The sequence below is a fragment of the Camarhynchus parvulus genome, chromosome 12 (assembly GCF_901933205.1).
Source record: "Camarhynchus parvulus chromosome 12, STF_HiC, whole genome shotgun sequence".
In the NCBI taxonomy this organism is placed as follows: domain Eukaryota; kingdom Metazoa; phylum Chordata; class Aves; order Passeriformes; family Thraupidae; genus Camarhynchus; species Camarhynchus parvulus.
The window spans coordinates 6,628,850-6,647,257 of record NC_044582.1 but is presented as its reverse complement, the minus strand read 5'-3'; the positions used below and the strand labels follow the sequence as shown (position 1 = coordinate 6,647,257).

General features: G+C 38.2%; 1 protein-coding gene across 1 annotated transcript in view; it reads right to left on the bottom strand.

Annotated features, from left to right (window-relative positions):
* CACNA1D (calcium voltage-gated channel subunit alpha1 D) overlaps positions 1-18,408 on the bottom strand; it is a 169,076-nt gene that overhangs the window by 20,671 nt on the left and 129,997 nt on the right. Inside the window, exons 32-41 of the mRNA XM_030956521.1 lie at positions 12,323-12,361; positions 11,778-11,906; positions 10,979-11,044; positions 10,494-10,585; positions 9,081-9,240; positions 7,786-7,913; positions 7,585-7,681; positions 6,355-6,457; positions 5,217-5,318; positions 616-746 (exon numbers count right to left, since the gene is read on the bottom strand). Coding sequence (XP_030812381.1) covers positions 616-746; positions 5,217-5,318; positions 6,355-6,457; positions 7,585-7,681; positions 7,786-7,913; positions 9,081-9,240; positions 10,494-10,585; positions 10,979-11,044; positions 11,778-11,906; positions 12,323-12,361 — 1,047 coding nt within the window. The remainder of the gene's footprint in view (positions 1-615; positions 747-5,216; positions 5,319-6,354; positions 6,458-7,584; positions 7,682-7,785; positions 7,914-9,080; positions 9,241-10,493; positions 10,586-10,978; positions 11,045-11,777; positions 11,907-12,322; positions 12,362-18,408) is intronic.

Here is an 18,408-nt window from a genome sequence, read left to right as displayed (position 1 = left end):
CCTTGTTTCCATGTGATAGCTTGTTTTAAGAGATAGAAGTGTGTGACATTAATGCAGTATGTTAATACTTCCTATGATATAAATTCATGGATGAAAAATTCAGAATTTGCAAATAATAAAAAAAATAGGAAGATAATTAACCACATCATAAGTGGAAAAGAAAAAGAAAAATGAGAATTAAGAAAAATGGTACTGTTTAAAAACCTAATTACTATGAGGTAATGCACAGTAGGAAGTTCCCTGAGAATTGGCTTGTAGCATTTCAGGTACACAAGGAATTGAACAGTTAAAGCAAAATCAAGAACATAAATGATAGCTCAGGGCTTCATTTATCCAATATGCAATCAGCAACTTTAGACTGTGTTTTACCTGCCAGACTTGCTAAGAAATTTCAAAACTATTGCTACTGTTTGAGTAATCCATAGAGAATAAGTTTTTGCACTTACCTTGTTATAGACAGAACAGCAGGATTAGCTTTTACTTTTCTGATGAATAAGGGCCAAAAGAGTCCCAGCTAAATAAAGTCCTGGCAGCACTGCACAATCATCAATATGCATCTACCTGCTATTGCAAGTAAGCTCACAAAATGGTTAGTTAAAAACATAAAACAATCACCTGCAGGGCAATGGTGGTGTTCTTCGCAGGATATTTCCCCACCAGTCCTTGTTCTTTGCGTTTCTTGAATTTCCTAAAGTAGTCCTGTATCAGGAAGGTGGCATAGAACTTCCCCACGGTTACCTCATCATCTAAATGAACAGACCAGACAGATCTCTCCCAAGTCAGCACATTTATCAATAGCCTGTACACTCACATCTGATTTGGGGGGAAATGTGATGGGTGCAACAGGTACTATGCTTCCCACAATGGAGCCTGGCAGGGGCTCAAAAGCAATGTTTCAGCAAGCAGCTTTGTTCAGTCAGTTAAGTGAACTCATCCTAATAAAAGAGAAAATCCAATACTTTACCAAGACTTGTGTACTTCTAAGTTTCTACCAAAAACATAAACATGTTTGTATATACATAGAAGCTGGAGTACTGGCTTTAGTTACTTAGAGTAAATAGATTTAATAAACTCTACTACATCTGACATGCATTGATGTTCATAAGAGTGACTCTGCCTTTTTCTTGTCCCTGCTGAACCAAATTCGCTTGTCCGTGTATGTATTGTGTTAGTTCTGTAATGCTGAAAGGAAAGAAAACAACTTCCATCAGTGAATTTTGTACAATTCAATCAACAGGCAAACAGTCAGGGCAGTAAACATAGCATTTTTACAGAGTCACTGTTGTGAACAAAATCCAAATTTGAAAGTTTCCAAAGGCAGGTGCCTTGTGAGGACACCAAAATCTCCTGGTTCATGGCACGTTGAGAATTAATGGGGCTGTTCATGAGTCCATTGTATCATTCAGCTGGGCAAGTTTGATCTCTCAGTGACTAATGCTTGCCAGAAAACTAGAAATAGTTTTCTATTCAAAAACATTGCTTTTGTTGTCACACACTTTTTTTCCCTAGAGTTATCTGACATGAAGTTCCATTTCCCTTCCTGCTGTACTGTTCAATCTCCCCATGGTTTTCAGTAACAGATGTAGATTTTGGCAACAGGATTTCTGGTTCCTGCAGCACATAAAGAGGGGCTGGTGTGGTTTAGGCATCAATGTTTTTCTGTCCAGTCATGGCTTGACTGAGCTGAAAATCTAACAAACCCAGACACATTTTAACACATGTCTATTAGAAATTTAACTACAGTGAAAATGCACCCACAATGTCTTCTCTCAGCAGTTTGTATTTAAATATATCAAAACAAAAATAGTTATAACAATTGCTTCAGAAGATACTGGTTGGGAGACCAGTCTGTTGCAGGAAGTACCTTAGCATATCAAAGAGCCTGCTCTGCCAAACTCTGACAAACCCTCAAGGGTCAGAGCCCCCCAGTTCCTGCCAGGAAAGGAGGAACTAACAAGAAATATTAAAAATATCTCACAAGAAAAGCTCACCAGTCTATGGATTCCATCTCAGTGATAAAAAGCTTCTTCACTGACTCCATGAATCTCATTAATAAACTTTTTGTGAACATTTGCTTTGATGTTCACCTATAATCTACCTTTGCAGGTCTTCAGGACACTAATGGAGCATTGTTTTAGGATGAGATCTCTTACACAGCATGTTATGCAAACTTGCTCTCCCTGCTTTAGATAAATCCACTGATCTGCAGCATAGCTCTGGTTTAACTCCCCAGATAAGCCTTTCCCCATCCCTCAGACTATTTCATTCCACGTACCTGAACAGAACTTTTAAGGAAGTGAGTTAGCAAATGGCTCCCTGAAAGAACAGGCACACAGAAGTGGCAGACTGGCTGTGACACACACTGCTGTGGTGGCACTCAGCACGGTCACATCAGGCCACCACACTGCCCCGCCACTGACTGTGCCTGGGGTGACACCACCTGGGACACACCAGGGGCAGAAATGAAGGGCCCTTACTGGTCACTCTGAACATGCACCAGTTGTTCATAAGCACATCAGACAAAGGCACTGCCAGTTTGCTGGACTGTGCCAAAGGCTGGCTGTGTCCCCACGGTGCTTGTCCATGTCACAGGCACAGCCAGGGGGACTGCAGACATGAGCACACAGGAGCTGCTGCCTGGCCAAGGGGAGCCATCCCTGGCTCTCTTTTCTGGGTCACACACATATAGCCAGGTACAGACAGCTATAGGAAGGCAGCTAAGCATAACTGACCACAGAGCAGACAGATCACTAATTACAATTAGTGACAGCAATAGCAATCATTTCAAAAGGAAGCTCTTGGAAGAGGCAAAAGGTACTAGGAAGCATTAAATGGATTTGCAGGTGGAAACTGGGAAGTTTAGAGAATATAGGTGAGTCCTTAGTGAGTTTTATGTATTTCTCTTGCTCTCTAGTGTCATTCATTCACCAAACATTTGACTGACATTCTATGTTTTTGCAAAGCAGTTTTACCTTTCTGTACTGAAAATGTGTTGCTAACTATTAACAGTCTCACTGAGTCATAATAAGTTATTTAATCAGTACTAAGAATTTACTGTTTATCTCCAGTGCATCTACTTATAATCCAAGGGGGGAAAACATCGACTACACGGATTATTTTCATTCTGCTCTGCAAATAAGTGTTCTGGAGACATGGCCATGACACACAAAGGACCCAGCATTCAGTAATATCAGCACAAGTATTACTGGAGCAAACTGCTGTAAACTGCACCTCTCAATAATTTTAACATATTGAATTTGAATGGTTTTTTGATTCATACTGAAGAGAATTTTCCATCTCTTGGGAAATTGTTATTATCAGCTGTCACTGGTGTTAATTCATAGATAATTTTCCATTGAATATTAAACATCAAAACTAATTTCTACTGTTAACTAAGCTATTTTACTCTCCTATGGCATATGAATGTAAAATAGCTGTATTCCTCTTTTTTTCTAGATGGTTTACAATATTTTCAATTTTCAGGTAAATCATAACAAGGTCTACAGAGGAACAAAGTAAACTGGAATTGAAAACTCATAAATCTGCAGGAATTCCCAACACATTCCCATTTATACTGGGTTGCCAAAGCCATCCTATTTCCTATCAATTGAGCACATACAGGTTTTCAGCCTTTCAGCTACACTGAAGAGCTACATTTGCAGAATAAACATTTAGCAATGAATTTTAGTATAGCTGAAAATAAATACACAGCTTATACTCAGCAATGAAATGAAGCTGAAGTTAAGAGTGAATCACTAGGTGGGATTAGTTCTAGGAATGTCATCTGTACAGGTTCTTTGTCAGATTGATTTAGGCAGGCAGAGCTCGCTATTCTGAAGCATGCGTCTCTATTTCAATAAAAATGTAGGGGAATAAAGTTGGCAAGAGGCAACACTAATTCCATGCCACCACCCTAAAACAGAATTGCTTCAGAATATTCGGAAAGACTCATAGTTGAAAGGAACAGAGGCTGCAGAAAAAGCTCAAGCACAGAGTTACAACAATAACAAAGCGATTCATCTATGCCATGCAAGCACTTAGGTGTAAGGCTAAAAACAACAGAGTAGAACACAAAAGTTGTTTTAAATGTGCAGTATCAGTTCCCCTTTGTAGAGTCAATTTAGCCAGATTTTTGGCTTCATCCCCAGTATTATCCAGCAGCCACCCCACCAACAGGCTGGCTCCTCCAGCCACAGAGCTGCTGCTGCTGAGTGATGCCAAGAGCAGTGCAGGCTGTGCTCCTGGCAATGAGCATCCCCTTCCAGGGCCATCCCCTTCCAGGGCCAGGGGCTGGGGTCTGAGCAGCCCTGGGAGCTGCCATAAGCTGTGAAGATACAATAAACTTCAAGAAACACCAGGGGATTACACTGGATTTGAGGATTGGATGTCTGGATAAGTATACCCTGGGTATGAGTGACAGTGAGACAGATCCTGCACCTTTAAAACTTGAAAAAGCAAGTAGAAAACAGTCACCTAAACCTACACTACAGCAAATTAATAAAAATGTATATATTGAAAAAGGCTAAATATATATATCAGAATATATATATTTGCAAAGAGAGATATTGACATGGCATTTCATGGCACGTAAGAACATTTACTAAATGTGCCTTGTAGTTCTCACGAATGTTTGGTGTCATTAGAATTCAGATATCTCTTTAAATGGGCCTCATTCATATCTCAGTCTTATCAGCATAAATCTGAACCATTGCCATCACCTATGGAATGGCTCTGGTTTAAACTACTGTAACTGAGATAATTTAGCTTCTTGCTTTATTAATTAAGCAAAAAAAATTTTAAGCTGGCAATTAATTCTTTTTCCTCCCAGCAGTATTCAACATATACAAGCAAATAAGCTATAATGTAGCATAGAACAAAACATGATGTTTTGCTCAATGCATTGAAATCACGCTAGTTTATTTTGCTGAATAATTTGAAATCAAGACTATATTTAGGTCTAATAAGGTATTTTTTTCAAGCAAGAAAATAAGCATAACATTTTCCTTTCTCACTTTGATCTAAGTTTCACTTATCAATCCTCTATACATCGCCTATTGCAATAGACATCATTGTCTCAATATTTATTTTGCTATTTTTTGCTGTCCTTAATCCCATTATAATTGCAAAATTCAGCAGTTTTATTCCTTTGGTTCCTGACACTCTAGAAGGACCAACAAGCACAGAGAACAGCACACGGCAGAGTTTATGGGACTGACCGCCAGCAGGAGGGACAACTTGGTCAAGCAATTTCATGCTCGTTTTCTTCCATATTTTCTTGATGACTGCTCTAAGTTCTTCATTGGCTTGCTCCAGGTTACCTGTGGCAAGGAAATGGCAAAACAGAGGATGGTAATTATGGTTATCACCTGCAGTGAATGATCCTTTGGATATTAGGTATATACAATTAAAGACTGTGATAGAGATCCTTTGGGGCAAGCCCATGCTATGTGATGTAGCAGACAATGCCACAACTAAAGAGAAAAAAGGGCATAAGACAGCAAATTCCTGGTGCTTTCAAACCCAGCTCTGGAGCAGTGCAGAGATCAAAGATGAGTTCCAAACTTTGGCCTCACTCTGTCACTCCTCCTGCTCAAATTGTCCAGAAAGTGATGACTTTTTCCTTACAAGCCACTTCTTCCTTGAAGCAAAGCTGAGCCTTTATTTACTTAATCACAGTAATTACTCAGTTGTACAGGTTTGAATGTTCAAACTGAGTAATGCGCAGTATTTCATCTCTTGCATTGCTCACATAGCAATGCCTGAGGAGCATTAATCTAAGTTTGTTATTGCCAGCAGAACCCAAAACTGAAAGCAGTAAAAGATGGCGAAAAAAAATTGAAAAATGTGTAGAAGTAGAAAGATCTTGAAACATGCCACTACCTTTAAAAGCCTTTCCCTCTTTAATGTAAATGAGAGAAATCTATTCAACCCAGTCAGAACTGGCCTCAACCAGAGTGGGAATGTTGCTCTCAAGTGTGCAAAAGTTGCACCACTGTGGGATCCAAGGCACTGAGCTAAAAGGTAGTGAGGAAGGAGCACCCTATTTGGGCAGGAAGGGAAATTCATTCAGTTCTTGCAGTAGAACTCCTGCTATGCCAGTGCTGCACATTTTCATCTGACCAGATGGAAACATAGAATAATTTCTGAGATATCTTGGGCTCTGGCCTCACCATCCCTTTCCTTCATTTGCAAGCAAATCATTCCTACCAACAGTGAATACAATCCATGAGCCAAAACCAGATCCAGTGAGACCAAGGCAGCCCTACTCACATCCAACAAAAGAAATAAATTGTAACTTTTCCTCACTGTGCTTTCTGACAAGGGCAGTGAAGGCTTTACCATGAAGAACCTTACCTTCTGTTTTTATCTTTAGAGCAGTCCTAACCAAAGCAAATAAAGTAGCATTGAACATGACAGTCCCATCACTGTTCAGTGGCATATTCATGGCTACTAACCTCTGAAAATGAGAAAAGGAAAACAAATGTTGATGCTGTTTTCTTTGAAAAAAAAAAAAAAAACAAAACAAACTCCTGTAATGTTAATTTTTGAAAAGCTGATCTATTCAAAGAATAGTATTACTGAGAGCAATATAAATTATGTAAGTTCTTCAAAACAAAGTTGAGTTTTCCATCCTACCTGTGTATAATATGCAGTAGTTAAGAACAATATTGGGTTTTTTTTTATTTTAATGACATGTATGCTTATACATGTTAAAACTGTACAGAAGATTTCTTGAGCTATTTAATGAGCTAACTTTCCAACACTGAAGCCCAGTTTTTGACTGAGTCCCACTGTGCCAGTACCAAGGACAAAAGCAGTTATTTGAGGGCACCCACTCCAGCTGCAGTCGTGTCCCAGGCTCCCCAGGGGTTCCTCATGCTCCATAAAGAACCAGAGCACCAGGTCTGAACTGTCCCAGCCCATTCATTCCTCACTGATCCTATGCCAACTTATGCCAGCTACTCAGAACTGCTGTGAAAGGGGCTTTTCTCTTTGGGTCAGTCCATCCTTGCACCAGAGTTCTTCTAGAGTAACATTGCTGTGACCCTGACTGCCAAAAGGACACAATTTCAGCTATCAAAATCTTTTCCTAATGTGGATTTTCTTCTATTCTAGTTTAAAAGCATTGCTCAATGAATAATTGATGTTAGCATATAAACAGATAGAGGTTTGCTTTAAGTATGCCTTGTGACATTGAATTCCAGCCCAGAGGTGTACATGTCAACTTTACCTATTTGTAAAACAGATATACAAGGAATCCAAATGACAGCACTTTGTATCAATCCTTCAGCTAAGAGATTTGATCTTATTCCCAATGAAATTGCTAAAATCTCAATATCCATAATTCTGAAGCCATCAAATAATGTAATAATCATTCAGCTCCTTTGTATTGCTTTTCAACTTTTACATTAAAATGCCACTAATCCTTATCAAAACTACACATTTTGCCTGAAAGATTCTATATAATTTTCAATTCCCATTAATTTTCTCTCTTCTCACATGCTTCTACATATTGTTACACACTGTTATTCACTCCTGGCTGGTCTATGATGTTGCAGTCAGACAGAACCAGGTGGAACCCACCTTGCAGGCCACTCGGTGAGGGCATAACTTGCCAAAACCAAGCGGTGGCTGAATCCTTCTCAGCAATGTCACCACATCAAGGTGCTTTATCCTTCCCCTAGAACAACACACACCAGTGAACAAACATCCACTCCCAAAACATACACCCTGCTCTGCTTGTTTCTACCAAATCAATTATGTCAGAGAAATGATCTAACTTACTTTGCTTCAGGGTCATATTCTGACCATATTCTTTTGAATTCATCCAAATGATGGGGGCCCAGAATAGACCAGTCACGTGTCAAATAATCAAAATTATCCATAATGACAGCCACAAATAAGTTTATAATCTAAAAAAATAAAAAAAGTAACTAAGAATGATCTTCAATTATTATTTTGAATTTTTATCAATTTAATATGTAGTAGCTCAAGAACTCAAGTAAATCAATAGTTTTTGGCAAATATCATCAAATATCACTGAAAATATTTGCATTTAATTAAATAGAAGTCTATCAAATAATGACATTACAAGAACATGGTATTTTAGAGTACTCAATTTTTTGACATAGTCTACAACACAGTTTTGTTTCTCTTCCTTGATTTACCAGATCCCACTATATCAAACTGAAGAATGGATCCAATGCACACATTATGACACAGCTTGTATCTCAGGAATAGGATTCAATTTCATGACAATAAATTTTGTTAACACAGAAAGTGATACAGAGCCACAGAACATATGTTTACATCAGTTCACAGAATTCTGTTGGACCACTCTCCTTTTGCAAGGAAACAATTACTGTGAATAGAACAAATCAATCAGCTTATACCAGACAGCTGCAATGAAGAAAAACATATTTCAATTATTATTTCATAGCAAATAACCCATTTTTGCCACAGATTAGGGTGAAAGGTTATTGTTCACTTCTCATGTGCCACACCTGAGGATACTTGTAGAGATGCAAATCCAAATTCTGCTAAGTTTAAACAAAACAAACAGCATTACTGCTCAGTCATGGGAATTGCAGCTCCATTATCAATGAATATTTAATGGTACCATTGAGAAATGCATGAAATAACAGCAATGAAAAGGCTGCTAACTTAGTTTACTCAGCAAACTATCCTGCACACGTGTGCAGTCAGAAGAAACCCTCACACATGGGAATTTAGAATCATAGAATAGTTTGGTTGGTAAGGACCTCTAAAGGTCATCTACACCAATTCCCTGCATTCAGCTGGATCAGGCTGCTCAGGGCTCTGTCCAACCAAACTTTGGATTTTCCCAAGGATGGGGGTCATCTACCACCCCTCTGGGCAACCTGTGCCATTGTTTCACCACTCTCACTGTAAAAAATTGGTAGAAAATATAGTATTTAAGACTCTGTATGAGAAAACATAACCTTGCCAAAATATTTTGGATATGAGATTTTCAGTCATATTCTCAACACTCTACTCTTCATTCAGAAGAAACCAAAATGCCAAAGCTCATTGCTGTAATAAGCACAAGCAAAACTCACCAAAAATGCACAGAGCATGTAAAAACTGATAAAATAAATGATGGCAAAATTGCTTCCACATGTGTATTCTTCCCCAGGATTATAATCAGATTCGGGATCACAGCGCTTTCCAGGCAAACACGCCAGCATGATTTCCTGCCAGGCTTCTCCAGTTGCACACCTTCACAACAGCACAAAGATAAATTCAGCATTATTTGATCAAGATGGATTAAAAATTAATTCATTTGTTACATTCTGTACACATGTATACAAGCACAAATGTGAAGACAGACTACAAACATTTCAAAGGGACTAATTAAAGAAAACTGTAGAGCAAGTTTTAGAACTGACAAGCATAATCTGACATTGCAGACACATTTTATAAGATGTACTAACGTACCAAGGCTTGCATATAAAAACTGTAACCCCAAACTGTGATTTACAAGTTAAATACTTATTGCAGTGGAGTTACTGTGTACAAAAGCAGTGTTGTCTGTGAAAATCAGTCATAAAATTTCAAAGTACATACTTGTAAAAGATGAACTTTCCCCTGTGTTTGAAGAAATGCCTCTCTCTAATTTCTGCTATTGCTTTTTTTTCACAGTTGCATAAAGCCTGTGTGCAGGCCCACAATTTCAAATTTTTAAATGACAATTACATAATTATGACATCTTTAGCTGTGTTCATTACCTGGCGTCAAAGGCATTAAATGACTTAGATCTCAGTGGGTGATGCCTTTGGTGCCAGGAATGTCCTGCCAGTTCTTCCAGACAGATGAGTAACAATGCACAGGAGCTGAATTACAGAATCTCAGGCAAGAGACAGCTCAAGGCTGTCACCTTTAGAGGCATCCCTGTCCCATGCCATTCTCTCCTTGCTCCAGGACATTTTAAAACACTCCTGGCAAATGTTTGCCTTCTTCTTAAATTCTCCAGAAATGGAAATCTCACAATCTGCCCCCGTCACCATGAAGATTTAGCTGCCTTCACCATCAGGAAGCTTCTCCTATGGCTCATCTGGTATTTCCCTTCTGCAAGTTACACCCCCTTCAGCAAATGTAAAGAACAGTTTATTTCTTTATGTTTGCAATGACTTTTCATTTCTTCAAATTATCACACAAGTTGCACTTCTAAAGATGCCACCAGCAAGGGCAGAGCCATTTCCAGCTTTGCCCATGCTCAGACATCAGGTTGATGTCTGGGTGTAGGTTTGGGCTGTGCCTGAATGCTGCTCAAAGGAGTTTCACAGGGGCTGGGAGGAGTTCAGCTCTGTATCTCCTCCTCAGAACCCTCTGTGCCAAAGGACACTCAGCACACAGCCACAAACAGGAGGGGATTGTTGAGCTGAACAGATTCTCACTTGCAAACACATTTTGCACATTTTTCATAGATCAGTGAAATGGGATGCACTGAGTGAGAGTTAAGGTTTGCTCACCTGAAGAGGAGCAGCACAGCTTGGGGGAAAGTCTGAAAATTGTTGTTTCTGTTTATTTGATTGTTGTCCCTCATGGCCACTTTTCCAAATACCTACAATAAACCAGAATTTTGACTTTCATTCCAGTGACCTGTGCTGTCGAGGCTGTAGGCCTTGCAGTCTAAACTTCCTTCAGGATGCATGAAATTTCACAAAAACACTTTCATCACACTTTAGATTTTTCATTATATATATATATATATAAGTGCAGTAAATATATCACATAAACAAGGGGGAAAAAAAGCAGCACACCAAGTTCCTCTCTTGTGTCTTTTGGAATTTTCTGATCAAGAAAATCAAGAGCCAAATAAAGATTTTTCCATTACTCTGAAAGCTCTGCCTTATACATAGCACCACTATCAGAGCAACGTTTCAATAAGCAATTTAAGAAACAAGTCTTAGACAGATCTGTGCTGTTGTTTAGTGCTAAAAAAATCTTTAATTACCTGCATTCCAATGACAGCATAGATGAAGAACAGCATGGCTATCAGAAGGGCAACGTAAGGCAGGGCCTAGAAAGGGACAGGTGCATTGTCTTTTAATAATCTCACACCATCATTTCTATTTCAACTTGCAAAAGTAATTTCTCTGTTCAACACAGATTTTTCCAAGGTTTTTCTTCCTATGCAAGTGCTTGAAATGTAATTACCTGTCACTCTTAATACTTTGCTGCATGCAATATATACCAGCTTCATTGTATTTTAAATTACTTCTGCCAGCAATCCAGAGGTTAGGATCATCTTTAGTGTTTTTTATTTTAGTTTTATTACTGCTTCTGACAACACAAAGATACTTTGTTCTATACAGTTACAGAGTTCATTAACTTCACATTCATCAGTTTCCAGGAGCAATGATTCATGTATCTATTTCACTTATGAAATTGGTTTTATGTAAAATATGGGTTAAATTCTTCTTTTCTAGTCATCTAATAAAAATGTGTGGAAGCATGAAATCTATGCATGTCAAACCTATCCCATCTCTTTTAAATATGCCAAATATTTTTCCAGAAGTACCATCAAAACCTCACAGTAACAGCTGATATTAAATGACAAAGAACGACCCTCAGACTCCCAGAAATAATTGGTGAAAATAAATATGGTATTGGTATGCAAATATATTTAAATATGTCATTATCGATAAGATTAACTTTAAAAAATATTTTTGCTTTCTACAGGGTATTGCTTCATAAAATTTGGTGTATAAATGGCTGTAATTACAAAGCAAATTGAAATAACTTGTGCTAACCTGAAATGACTTGATAAATGTCCAGAGCAATGTTCTGATTCCTTCTCCTCTGCTCAGCAGCTTCACCAACCTCATCACACGGAAGAGACGGAAAAAAGTGATGGAGATCCGAGCGCTGTCCTCAGAGTTCTGAAGAGCATCAGGAGAAGTCAAACCAAATACAAACTCAAACATGCAACACTTCCAGAAAAACAACATAAAATGCAAAGGTGGAAGAGGTAAGATTTGGAAATGTATCTCGAGAGCCTGTTCACCTTGATAACCATGATATGAAAGGAAAAATTACATGCTGAAAGCACAGGACCTGTAGAAATGCTTCACACACCACATGCATTTCCAAGTTTTCTGGTTTGTTAATAGGATCATATTGGGTTTGTTTGTAATAGACTCCAATAGAACACTGACAATGGATGCAAACCACTGCATAACACCTTTGCAGTCAGACAGGAATGAAAAATACAGAAAAACTTGGTGGAAAAAAGACATGGTAAAAAGAATAAACTCAAGTATAGGTAAAACCACTGGGGTCACTTTACTGATCTTACCCCAGACTCATCAGTTGTGACTGTTTCAGTTGGCTTTGGCTTTAAGAAATTGAGAACATTAAATATTAAAATCAAATAAAATATTAAAAAAGTTAGCTTAACCATAAGCAAAATTAAGAACATTTTAAATTTCTAAATGAAAATTAACATCTTTCAACTCAATATATGTCCTGAATAAAACATTAATTCTCTTATTAAACCATCCTCTTATCTGTTCATGTTGGCTGACTCATAATAAAAATTGCTGGTATAAAACATGTTTAAAAGATTCAATGGAAAGTAAATACAAAATAAAAGATCTGCTCCTATGTAGGCCAAAAAATGTGAGCCATCAATTTTCACACGTTGCATGAAATTATAGCAGGAAGCCCACCTAAAACTCAAGAACAAAGCTTTGGGGCCAAACTAGCCTTTCAAGGTCCTTTTCTGCTCTGCCCTTTTTGAAGATTAATGACTTCATCACTGGAATCTAACCAGAGTCAAGTAATGGTGTTTGATACGACAGCAGGAGCTCCCTCAGCAAAGTGAATCCACTGAGGTGGCTCAGTGACAAGCTCTGGGCGTTGCAGTTCCCAACAAGGACAAAGGGACACAGAAATCTCTCAACCCCGCACCCTGGGGGCTGAGCCTGCCCCAGCAGTGCTTGGGAGGCACCTCTTGAACTCCCTCCCTGAGCTGAGGGAACAGGATCAGGCATGGACAAAGGGCTCGGGATTTGATTGATCCTTCTGGGCAGATCTGCGCAGCCCTCAGGAGCTACAGGGAGCAGAGAGGCTCACACAGCTCCGTGTTCACAGAGCCAAACTCTGTGTGCTGTGAGGAACTTCTCACTTTTCTCCTTTTATTCTCTCTGTCTGATTTTGAAGAAGCTTTCCTGAGAGCCTAAATGGTCACACACTTCTCAGAGCAGGCAGCAAAGCTTAAAGGACCAAAGTGCTTGCTTGTGCAATGACAAACTCGCAGCAGCTTCTTCCAAATTTGGAGCGTCTTTAAAAACATTTTTAGCACTAGAAAAAAAAGGGATTCTGGATGTTAGATCCCAGTGATGAGTCTTACCCTCTCACCTAAAATATCCTCCTTTTAAAGAGGCACCTTTCAAAAATTCCTGTCACTCAGAGCAGCAGTGAACACAGTGCCGCCCCAGAGCTGCTCCAGCACCGGCCACACTCGGTGCCACACTCCACCTACTCAAATCTCACAGGCTGCTGGTACTCAAGACAGAACTCGAGGAGAAGGAAGGGAAAAGAGCTGGTTCTGCTGAAAATATATTATGCAAACTTATTATGGTAAAGAAAAGCAACAAGAGGTAGTACTTTTAAAAAACAGGATCATTATTAATATTTTAATTGTGTTCTCTATTACTTTTTTCTTTAATATAAAGGTTTTCTCAACTATGTGCAAGTTATGTATGGATAAATTACTGCCCTGCAAGGATATCAATATATTTTGAAACAAAGAATTTTTTAACTGTATAAAGGATTATTATTAAATTTATGCATTAAATTAACAAAATCCCACATCTTATTAAACTTCAGCAAGCAGAGTATTTGTCAAACTGGCTGCAATATCTAAACTTTCTAAGAACTTATATCAAATAGATGGAAAATCTGCTGCTAAGGGAAGACAACTACTTCATTAGAAATCCTCTGTATATTTCAACAATTTGAAGTAAAATCATCAAAATATAATCAAGGAAATCTTCATTATCACAAACACCATAAATGTCAAGATATCACAGATCATGGAAGCAATCTTGCAAAGCTGCCTACCTAAATCAATGCCAAACCTGCACCAGTGCACACAGACCCACACTGCTACTGACTTTTTAGCACAGAAAAAAAATCCTTTTGATCTGCAGCTTTAAAGAAAAAAGGTTTAATTACACCTTCTGCAGATGAAGCCTGAAATGTCATAACTAATCTCTGGTGACTGACTCAGGTTGAGCTTGATACTCTCTTAACTAGTGAGCAAATTACTTAATTTGCTTTGGTATTTTGTATGATCAAAAACTGAACACAGTATTTGACAGATAGAGATCAGATTAAATTACAGTATCATCACAAACTGACACTAAAAAAAATGAAATAAAATTTCAGGGTTGGCATTTGGGAATTTTTCCCATGGTGTTTTATGGGAGCAGAATGGGGCCCCAAATAAGTTAGCATCAGTATTAGGACGGCAATATATAAAGGATACTTTGGTCCTTCATGTTTTCATTTAATCACTTTTCCAAATGCAAAATGAGTTTGCATTATGACTTGGTTATGGACAAAAAGATCTCAAAAGGAAAAGTCAGTAAAAACAATGTTTTCTACATATAACCCTCTTGGTAATTACTTAATTCTCACTTTTAAAAATGCAGAGGTCAGATTACCCAAACTATGTGATCAGTTCTACTGGAGCAGCTCTGGAATGATGATCCCTCATTTTATTTTTTTGCCAGGAGGTCACTGCAAGGGATTTGTGTTTGCACAGTGGTGTTTGCCCAGGACTGCCCAATGCACACTCCCCTCACAAATCCCTCTTCTGCAGCTTCTTTGGACTAAGAAATCCTAATTGCCTGGTTCTGATGGCTGATCTGATGCTGCTGGGGAGTGTTAGTGTTATGCAAGAAATTACAAATTATGGACACTAGAAAGTGCAGGCCAGTAATGAAAAATAAAAACACTTTGTTCACAAAAAGTAAATTGTACAATAATGCCAAGGTGAAGATAAATCTAGAAACAAAGTAAAAACATGAACTCCTGGTACAAGAGGAGTTTTTCCTGCTGAAGCTGAAAGTGTTCATCACTAGGCAAGTGTTTTGGGTTTGACATTAGAGGGTGTATTTAATTTTTTATCCTCTTTGGCATTTCCCTCTGATAATACAGCATCTTAGTTTATTTTACTAGTACCAATTTTAATGAAGCTAGTGTAGTGATACACCACAAAAGAAAACATTTTTCATACTCATTTATAAAGGAAATGCTCATCTGGGAGACAAAGTTAGTTAATGGTTATGTGTGTCCATCCAGCACGAAGCAATGCTCAGATCTGGGAAACTGAGATAAAGATAAGACAATCTTCAGCAACAATAACAGACAGACTGACAAAAACAGTGTCTGCTTCCTACAGATAAGGGAAAACCAGACAGTCCCCAAGCACACAGCCTGATTTGCAGCACCAGAGACAGCTTGTGCACACACACGTAAGAGGGTGGCACTTTTTGATTTTGTACATGTAGGGAAGTATTAGAATAGACTTGAGACTGAGGGGGACAGGCTGAGCAGAGGGATGGTATCTGCTGACAATAAGGTAAATAAAATCACCTGTGGTCAGACAATCTACCCCCAGTCTTCTCTTTCCTCTCATTTTCCACCGATCATTCCCAATGCTGCTTGGTCCCAAACACTTTGGGACTGGCTGGTCATTATTAGGATTTTTTTGTCCCCCAAAAACTGGTATTGTGTGATTCCTAAGATGGCAGGTGTGCTTCTGCCTGCTACAAGTCTGGCAATGGTCACATCTGGAATAAATGGACAACTTCTGCTTCCCTGCTAGGCTGACAGACACCCTGCAGTGAGGGGAACCAGCACAGACACTCCCCATGGCTCTGCCTGTTCTGTCAGCCATGGACCAGTCACACCCAGAGCCCAGGGCAGCAAAGCACTTCACAGCCATGTAATTGTGAGCCAATCCTTCAATACTTCAAATAGGCAGTGATATCTGATTTTTCTTTTTTACTTAACTGAAGTGCAACACAACAGTTTTCTTCCTCAAACAATCTCAATACTCAAAAAAATATAACCAACGATCAATCTAAATTTCTGACTCACTGATGAAAATGTTTGCAACCTGCTACCAATTTTGGTCAAGTACTAATGCTGCTTATGAAAAATTTAGCACATTTCCTAAACAGGAACTCCTTGTTACACGAATGTTTGCAACAAATGTTAAAAATACACATCCTGACTATAAAGAACTTCAGTGTCAAACTGTGAACAGTGTGAAACAGATTGGATCATGCCTTGGAAGCAAACTCTGTGCTTAAACAAAAAATAAACATGGTGAAAACCAGTGATGTTAGTAAATGGTGCTGGTCAAAAGCTTCTTTTTTACATATTGTGCCAAAGGGTCCAAGAGTATGTCAGAACAAATGACACATGATGATAATGTCCTCATCACCATAATTAAAGAAGGAAGCATCTGAATGACAAACACACATGATGACAATAGCATTTATAGTAAAACATTCAGGTTGCCAAAATATCTCCAGAAATGTGTGCTGTGAGTCCATGTGCATAAAGACACACAATTTGTTCACAGAATAGTTACTGCAATTCAGATGTGAGCAAGAAATTTTCATTGTCTTATCAGTGCTCTCTATATTCCCTGTTCAACATGAACCAAATGCCCACAGACATTAATTAATTAAAATTTTAAGTCAATGTGAAAAACCTCTGAAACTGTTTTTTATAAGTGCCTCTTCCACTGTAAAATATGCATTTAAGTTCTAAAGTCACAATTAATATGTTGTTGTTATTATATGATAACTAATAAAAATTATTTCTGGCTCCAAATTAGATATTACAACCCTGCAGAGATTTGATATTGCACTAAGACTTCACACTAATGAAAGCAAGGCTGTATGAGAACACAGTTTTCTGACCTACCATTAAGCCTAAAGAGAGATGTTTGCAAAAGTATACAAAATATATGAACAATATCCAAAAATACAAATTACTAGCACCAATACCCAAGTTCTAACATATGATAGGGGTGCATAAAGTTGTACTCAAACTAAATTGGGCTGCCCTTGTTCAAAGTTGAATCCTGGATCTCTTACAGGAGGCAGACAGGGGCTTTACTCCACTCCTCCACACAAGCACAAGGTCAAGATTTGAGGCAGATGGGTTTTCCTGAGGGGCTCAGCAGGAAGATATAAATGCTGTTCCTTTAAGTCCTATTTCAGCAGAAAACCTGAAGGGTTTTTTATGTCAAGAATAAAATCAGTCCTATAAAGATGGCATTAATAATTTACATAAAAGATGAGGAAAGGGAGCTCTCCATTATTTTCTCAACATTTTGGCAGCACAAGAATGGTAAAAGAAACTTAAATAAAAAATGTGAATTAAAACCTTCACAACCACTACTGCAGCAATGTGATCATGCTTCTGTAATTCAGTGTTGGTCATCCAAATGGCTTCTAAGCTGACAAATAAGATCATTTCTATACAGTCAGGCCAGATTGAAACTTGTATGTTATTTCCTTTTAACAACTTGTTTATTCAGATTTTATTTCCAATTTATTTCTCTCTCATTCTCATAAGTTATATACCCCCTCTCCCAGACTGGACTGACCACACTTTGTGTCTGCCAATCATTACTCTGCATTTTTAATTGAAAAAGAACCATTTCTATGACCACACAAGATCTTGCATGATATGTGAAAGTTTCTGAAAACAAAAGGCCACAGAGCCCAGAAGTAATTATATAGGTTTTAGTAGTGATTTTAATTTTTTTATTGCTGTACCACATGTATATTTACTTATATATACTTGCCTCTAATAATTTCTAAAAATAAAATGAACATGAAAACCAATTAGGTTCATAAAAGAAGGAGGTTGAAGAAAGGGATATTAAATGAAAGAGTAAATTAAAAAGAAAATCACAGATAACATTTTATTTCCAAAATATATGTTACTCTGAGGTGGTGCATTTCTTGAGCTGGTCACTGATCCAGCCCTTGAGAATGCTGAGCAATCCTGTAAATTGCTTAACACATTAAAGACTGAATTCCACAGGCACCAAAAATATTCAAACTATAGTAATTTCCTGGATTATGTGAGAATGGGAGGTTACTGGATCAGAAGAATCAGCCTCAGGGAAGCATATATATTCTTATAAAAGGTTTAAAAAATTAACAAAACAAAAGAGATCACATTTATTTTCCAGTATTTAATAGTGAAATCAAGGCAGTGTGTACCTAGACAGTCCAATCCATTCTTCTGTAAAAAGTGGGTCTGATGCAAACTTGTTGTGGGCTAGAAGGGCTCACTGGCCTTTGCACAGGACCTGAGCATCCCCAGGTGCACTATCAGGGTGAG